Below are 7222 nucleotides of genomic sequence, written 5' to 3'. Positions count from 1 at the left end.
TAACTGAAAACTGATTAAAAGCACCAACTACACAATACCTGACTGATTGGACAGTCTACCAGTCTGCAGCTGGACAAAATGAATCAAAGATGCAGTGAAAGTATTAGTTTCTGTCATTTAATTCATGTGGATTTGACATAAAACTCAAAAGTTTAAACGGTAATCCAGGAGCAGAGTGGGGAGATTATCAGCCTCTGTAGACTCTCAATATGCAAATGATTGCACTTATGTTTTTTCTTTTGGACACTGTGGCTGCATTTTGGAGTAAAAATGCAGCCACAAATGCAGTCTTTTGGACTATGGGGAAAAAGGCTTTTCTACCTTGGCTTCCAGAGTTAGCCGTGGCTGTAAGCTGCTTTCGTCTAACTGCTAAAGTCGTGGCTCCGCCTCACGCCGTAGTGATCGACTCCCTGCAGCTACGCAGCGCCGCTATTCCCCTGCTTGGATCTCTGACTGCCAGGATCTCATAGTACTCTCAGTCTCTGATACTTTTGGCCTGTTGCTAATAAGAATAATCGATCAGCCATTGTTATCATGGAAATCCTCACTGCGCTCACGGCTGGGGGTTTTTCCTCTTCGTCTTCCTGCTCAAAACACAGCGCCGCTGGGCGCCCGGATGTTATCAACCCATGTTCATTCTTCAGGTAATCCTTTATATACAGAACAGAAGCCGCTAAGCTAAAAACTAATTACGAAGTGAATGCTACCAGTCAAAATCTGCATTAATTTCGTGATTTCACTGCTTTTGCAGCTGCTCTGTTCGCGCCGCTACTCCTTTCCGCTTCTCCGTTCCGCTTCTCTTTCACGGTTACTTGCGCAACTTCGTTTCTCAGCAACAAAATACAGCCCATTGTTATTTATTGAAGATTTTACATTNCCTTAATGCCAATATGGCACCTTAATGCCAACATGGAGCCTTAATGCCAACATGGTGTCTTAATGTCAACATGGCGGCTTAATGCCAACATGGCGCCTTAATGCCAACATGGCGCCTTAATGCCAACATGGAGCCTTAATGCCAACATGGAGCCTTAATGCCAACATGGAGCCATGTTGGGGCCAACATGGTGCCCCAACATGGCGCCTTAATTGGTCGATTAGCATCAGAAGCCGGTTTGATCGGTTTCTTCTTCTGCTGTTCAGGAGATCAGCTTCTCACTGTCCAAGGTTCAAACCTCGGAGGCCGGAGCAACAACAGTGCCGTGTTTGTTGGCGCGAAAGAGTGCGTCACCACCCAGTGGAGCGAGACACGGATCAGCTGCCGCCTGCCTTTGCTGCCCCCTGGTGTCTACAAGGTGGAGGTACAGGTGGGGAACAGAGGGTTCCCCAGGGCCAGGTACGCACACCAGTTCTGATCCAGTCTGATCTAAGCTGGACCTGCAGTACCAGCAGCCTGCCTCCAAGTAAAACCAATCTTTATGAAGCTATTAGAGAGTTTACTGGATCCAGTTTAAGTTTAATTAATAAGTAACTTAAACAGTTTGCTTACAGGAAGTAGTTCGTAGTCGGACTAGAGAGGAATGACAAGGTTCACCGTCTTTTATTTTAGAGAAGTTTGGGTTTATCATCAATTCTAAAAATAATATTTAAATATTCAGTAAATGTAAAACAACCTATATTAACTTTAAATTAATTAGTTTTAATTCATTAACTGACACAATTAGTGTTATGACCGTAAGCCCCATTAATGGCAAGAAGTGCTTGATTCTTGGAGTAAGGAAGGATGAAGCATGTAAAGAGAGGAGATGAGGGATGATGGAGATGGGGTAAGGGACGAGGATTTCTTTATACCAAATTTATGAAGTAAAAATATTTTTTTATGTAATTTGGGAATATTTCTCAGTTGTTGTGTCCTGGACATCAGCAGTGAAACATCCTTGTACTGCGCTTCGCTCTCTGGAGCATTAGCACCTGAAGGCCCTAAAGGTTCTCCAGAAATGCAGCCAAATGTGTGTTTTAATCGTCATCCTGACTCAGACGATTCCTCCTCTCCAGCATCAACACCAGCATCGAATACATCCTGGAAGTTTACAGCATTTCCCCGCTGACCGGCTCTTTGCTGGGAGGAACCACGCTGACGGTTTCTGGTTCCGGTTTCAGCAACGACACGGCTAACGTCCAGGTTTCTGTTGGTGAGTGTCCGTCTGCGTCCCGCCTGCTGCTGCAGCAATGGCGAGGTTACTGATGACCCGTCCGGCGCTCGCTGTGCGACAGGAAGCAGAGCCTGTGAGGTGGCGTCCGCCTCGGAAAACCAGCTGCTCTGCACCGTTCAGTCAGGGGAGAGGACGCACGTCGTCACCAACCAGGGCTCCCACCTCAGTACGTTCCCTCCCCCTGGAATGAAAGCCTTTTGGACCTGGAGCGCCGCAGGTCCAGGTGGGACCAACGTGTGTGTCTGATATGCGTGTCTGTGTTGCAGCTTATGGACCGGGATACGCTTGGAGCCCGTCTTCGCTGCGAGTGTTTGTTGGCGACACAGTGAGGTGGCGGTGGGAGGCACCTGCCTTCCAGAGCGTCGGGTACCGAGTCTTCAGTGTTTCCAGTCCCAGTGGCTCCCAGTATGAAGGAGGAGCTCTGAACAGCGGCGAGGCCCGAACTGCTGAAGGTAGAAACATGAAAATGCAGAACAGATTCTGTCTTCTTTCTTTTTCACTCCTCTGCATGCCGTCTGTCTGCCGCTGTGACCCGGATCATCTCCATCCTTCCTGCTCAGGGTTCTTCAGCTACCGTTTCACCGTCCCCGGTACGTACTACTACAGCAGCGGCTACGTCAGCGCCTCCATCCTGATGCAGGGAGTCGTGAAGGTCGTGAGTCTGGAGGACAAGAACGCTGACGTCTCCGTCAGAGTGGGAGGCGTTCTGGCCAGATATCTGCCAGAAGGTAAATGTTTGAGACGTAAAGAAGCCCCAGAGGAAGATGAGGAGGCTGATGATGAAGGTCTGGCTGCAGGTTCACCCAGAGTCTCCAGATCAGCAGCAGGCTGCGCGGCGTCCACACCCTGCCCACCGGCCAATCAGACTTCAGACGGTCTTTCCTTCAGCTTCTCCGCCTGCTCCACCCCCACCGTCCGCTCCATCTCCCCCAACCAGGGCTCCTACCACCAGCTGATCCACATCCAGGGACAAGGCTTCAGTGACGTCTCCTGCGCTAACGAGGTCAGCAGGGTCATGGGGGTCTACGGCTGGAACCTCTCCCCTCTAGATGGCGCTGCTCAGAGCAGCCCGAGGCTAATCAGGGCTGCGGCTCTCGATTATTTTAGAAATCAATGGAATAATCGGTCAGTTATTTGACGATTAATTGTTCATCCTGCAGGTGACGGTTGGCGGTGAGCCGTGTCATGTGACCAACAGCTCCTGGTCCGGGATCAGCTGCCGGCTCGGCTCCAGCTCAGAGCTTCCAGTTGGCGTCGCTCTGCCCGTCTCCGTCAGAGTCAACAACTTGGGCGCCGCCGTTGTCGCCATCTCTGATGAGTTGAAGCGTCGCTTCGTGGTCCTACCGGTTGTCGACTCGGTGGCGCCCCCTGTTGGGAGCTCCACCGGATTCACCCGGCTCCGGATCGGCGGCTCGGGGTTTTCTGAGGGTGGCGTGATGGCGGCGGGCGTGTCCTGCAGCGTTGTGATGCTGAACTACACCCACATCCTGTGTGACACGGCGCCGTCGGCGGAGCGCTCCGGGGACGTGGTGTTCCACCTGGACCAGATCCGCAGCTCCTGCTCCTCCGTCTGCTCCTTCCGGTTCTCCTCCGCCGTCACGCCCAGCGTCAGCGGCGTCTCGCCCAGCAGCATCAGCGGCCCGACCGACGTCCTGGTCTCCGGCTCCGGCTTTGGCAGCATAGTGGACGACGTGTCGGTCCTGGTGGGCTCCACGCCACTGCGGCCGGCGGCGGTGAGCGACGGGAACGTGACGGTGCGGGTCGGCGCGCTGCCGGCCGGAGACCACCCGGTCCGGCTGCTGGTGAGGAGCAGGGGCCTGGCGTCCGGCCAGCCGACCCTGAGCAGCCGCCCGCTGGCCGCGCTGCGGCCCGGCGCCGGGAGCCTAGCCGGGGGGACGCCGCTTGTCCTCACTGGGAACGGCTTTGCTCCGGGGAACACCAGCGTGGCGGTGGGCGGGAAACCCTGCAGCATCCAGGAGGAGACTCCAGACACGCTGCTCTGCCTCAGCCCCGCTCACCCCGAGGGTCCGGCCGCCGTCAGCATCCAGGTGTTCGCCGTCACCTTCCCTCCGCTCAGCTTCAACTACTCTGCAGCCCACACGCCGGTCCTCAGCGCCATCAGCCCCCACACCGGTACATACACACTGGACCCACAGGAGCAGCGCCAGAAACGGCCTGAAATGATCCACAAAAATCCAAAACCATCCAAAATAATTCAGTTTGGAGAATCTCTGGTGCTTCAGCGTAGCTTTAATCAGTGATGAGCAGGGCCGGCCCAGGCCTCCATGGGGCCCTCTAGTTCTGTGGACCGGCTGCAGTCAGCAGTCTGATCATCAGGTCATTCACACACCTGCTATAAACTGACTGCATCTCTGGCTGTTTACATTATATACATGTATAATATAGGACACATTTATTGGCCAACTGGTTTATCAACCAGTTGATTTCTGGGAGCCGATTTCCTTAATTTTGGGGAATCGTGATTGGCTGATACTTACATGTGAAACTGATCTTATCTTCATCAGCAAAGGTTTAAGCATCAGCCTCTGTCCTCTTCTGCTCTGCAGTGAGAGGTTTGACTGGCAGACCAACAGGTCTGAACCTTTACAGTTAACAATGTTCACCCACTGTGGAAACTCAGTGACTTTCTTGCTACATTTAGCAACATTTCAGACAAAAAACTTAAAATCAGCCAAAACCAAAATCAGCAGCTCAGATCGGTAACCAGGGATCGGCCAGAAAACTGCAGTCGGTGCAGCGCTACACACATTCATGACATTCTGTGATTAAATTCATTTATCTAAAGTGTAACTCCAATAACTAAAAAATGTAATTTATACCAGGTGAGTCTTTCTCCCCTGAGAATCTGGACCGGTACCGGTACTGGACTGATTCTGAGCCTTCAGATGTTAACAGAAGTTTCACTTAACTTAGAAAAATAATGTTTGTTTTAGCACAAAATGCTTCTGATCAGCAGCAAACAGCAAATCCCAGCTACAGCACAGAGCAGCTCATCCATGTAGCCTGACGTAGAAACATTTAGCTAGACAATGTCAGACACTGAGAAGTTTTAATTATTATCAAACCTTATCAAACTCGGCGTTTTGAAGCCAAAAATACCTCAGAAATATACAGAACCACCATGAGAATCAACTCATTTAAAGTTAAACTCAGTTTAACACAAAGAGCCTAGCATAAATGTCTGGCTGTTGAACTGGACCGGTCCAGGTCGCTATCAGGCTAATTTCTGTTAGCAGCTTTGCTAATCTTTACATCACCAAGGCTCATTAAAACAAACCTTTATCTGGGCTGTTTTCTATTCTTCCTCCTTCTTCTCTCCCTCCCTGAAGGATAAGTCCTTTTCCCAGACATTGTTTTGCTAACTTAGCTTCTGACCGGAGCTTTGGACGTTTGGATGCTCATTGCAGCTCATGTTACCGGCAGAGCATGCGGTACCTACTGCGGCCACCAGGGGGCCCCAAGAGCAATTCATTTTTTCTTTTTATTCATAAAATAATAATTTCTATATACATTGTCAAATATATATTATTGTAAAAAACAAATCACTTCGTAGTGAAATTGTGTGTTTTTGAAATTATAATGACATAGAAATTATTACTAAAAAAATAAATAAATAAATCAGCTCCACTGAGGGGCCCCTTAGTGGCCCTGGGGCCCTAAGTGGCTGCATAGTTTGCTTTGCCTTGGGCCAGCCCTGGTGGTGGTTGTCAGACAAAGAAGGCCCAGGGCAACGCTCCTCCTCCAGCCCCCACACACATCCAAACACAACCTGAGAAAAAAATAAAATGATTTTATTATTGGATTTAATTTACCAGAAATATTCAGAAGTAATAAAAGCTCATTGAAAATGTTTAATAATAGATGGTTACATGCATTTTATCTACAAATTAGTGGTAGGATTCAATTAAAATGCTTCATGAAGTTGATTTCAAAATCTAATTAATTGCAATTAATTGAAATATGCTTTAATAAAATTAATATTTTCAATTCAAAAACCCGTTTTGCTGCTAAATTATTGTATAAATAGTCATATGAACTCAAAACAGAGATATTTATCATTTATAATCTCTTCTTCAGATTAGCATTAGCTGCTACCTATTAGCATTTAGATACTATGTGGGGTTAGCATAGCTTCATTGCTAGGCTAACGCCTTTTAGCACAACTTCAACAGAACCGTAGAATTTCCATCGTCCAATCAGATCGTTCAGAAGCAGGAATTAACCCCTGGTGGACCAGAGAAGCTGCTGTTATTACTGGATGTATCCGTGTGTCAGTTTTACAGGCGTCCCAGAAATGCATGAATACAAAGGTTCTTGCTTGGGACGTTTGTATGTTAGAAAAACTTAATGTGATTAATTGATTAAAGTCATTAAATCTGTGTGATTAGAAATTAACATTTGAAAGTCCTAGTTCAAACCAAACATCAACTTCAGCCTCTGAGCTGATGCTCCTCAGCCTGAGCTGTTCTTGCTTCCTGCAGGGCCGAGCGGCGCCGTCATCACGCTCAGCGGATCGGGATTCGGTTCCGACTCCGAGCTCGTCTCCGTCACCATCAACGGCGTTTCCTGCAACGTGTCGGCCGTCTCCGACTCCCAGCTCCGCTGCACGACGGGAAGCAACCCGGGCGGCACCTATCCGGTCGTCCTGCACCACGGGGTCAAAGGTCACGCCCAGTCGGCAGTGGAGTTCACATACGAGCTGACGCTCAGCGGCGTGCAGCCCAACGAGGGTGAGGACGGAACCGGAGCGGAGACTGACGGTGGAACCAACCAGAGCAGGACATACGTTAGCTGATGGATTGAAAACCAAGGAAGACGTGACAAAATATACAAATGAAGGCAGGAAATGAGGAGCCTGAGTAAAAAGAACAGAATTAGAAGAATGAGAACCAGATCTGATGAGAAATCAAAGACAGAAATGAGTTTCAAACAGGAAGACCTGAAAAGGTCGACACCGCTCGCAGTTCTGATTAAATCAGTTTTATTAAATCAGTTTTATTAAATCAGTTTTATTGAATCAGTTCTGATTAAATCAGTTCTGATTAAAT

General features: G+C 49.0%; 1 protein-coding gene across 1 annotated transcript; it reads left to right on the top strand.

The window, feature by feature from the left end:
- The first annotated feature begins 299 nt into the window (after positions 1–299).
- LOC106938869 (fibrocystin-L-like) lies at positions 300–7056 on the top strand. The gene is made up of 10 exons (XM_015021059.1): positions 300–469; positions 752–807; positions 1144–1336; positions 1996–2132; positions 2215–2319; positions 2420–2605; positions 2714–2881; positions 2951–3156; positions 3314–4286; positions 6656–7056. Exons 1-10 carry the CDS (start codon positions 300–302, stop codon positions 6967–6969), a joined length of 2508 nt encoding a protein of 835 aa, XP_014876545.1. The 3' UTR covers positions 6970–7056.
- Positions 7057–7222: the final 166 nt, after the last annotated feature.

Source organism: Poecilia latipinna, unplaced genomic scaffold (genome assembly GCF_001443285.1).
Source record: "Poecilia latipinna isolate Pla-1442-1.1 unplaced genomic scaffold, P_latipinna-1.0 Scaffold2715, whole genome shotgun sequence".
Taxonomy (NCBI): Eukaryota; Metazoa; Chordata; class Actinopteri; order Cyprinodontiformes; family Poeciliidae; genus Poecilia; species Poecilia latipinna.
This window is presented reverse-complemented; position numbering and strand designations above follow the sequence as displayed.

Excerpts from the sequence above, each read along its gene's own strand:
- LOC106938869 (XM_015021059.1), top strand. The coding sequence starts at position 300 with ATGGGGAAAAAGGCTTTTCTACCTTGGCTTCCAGAGTTAGCCGTGGCT. Across the intron at positions 2,606-2,713 it reads CGAGGCCCGAACTGCTGAAG|GGTTCTTCAGCTACCGTTTC; the intron begins GTAGAAACATGA and ends CTTCCTGCTCAG. Across the intron at positions 3,157-3,313 it reads ACGTCTCCTGCGCTAACGAG|GTGACGGTTGGCGGTGAGCC; the intron begins GTCAGCAGGGTC and ends TTCATCCTGCAG.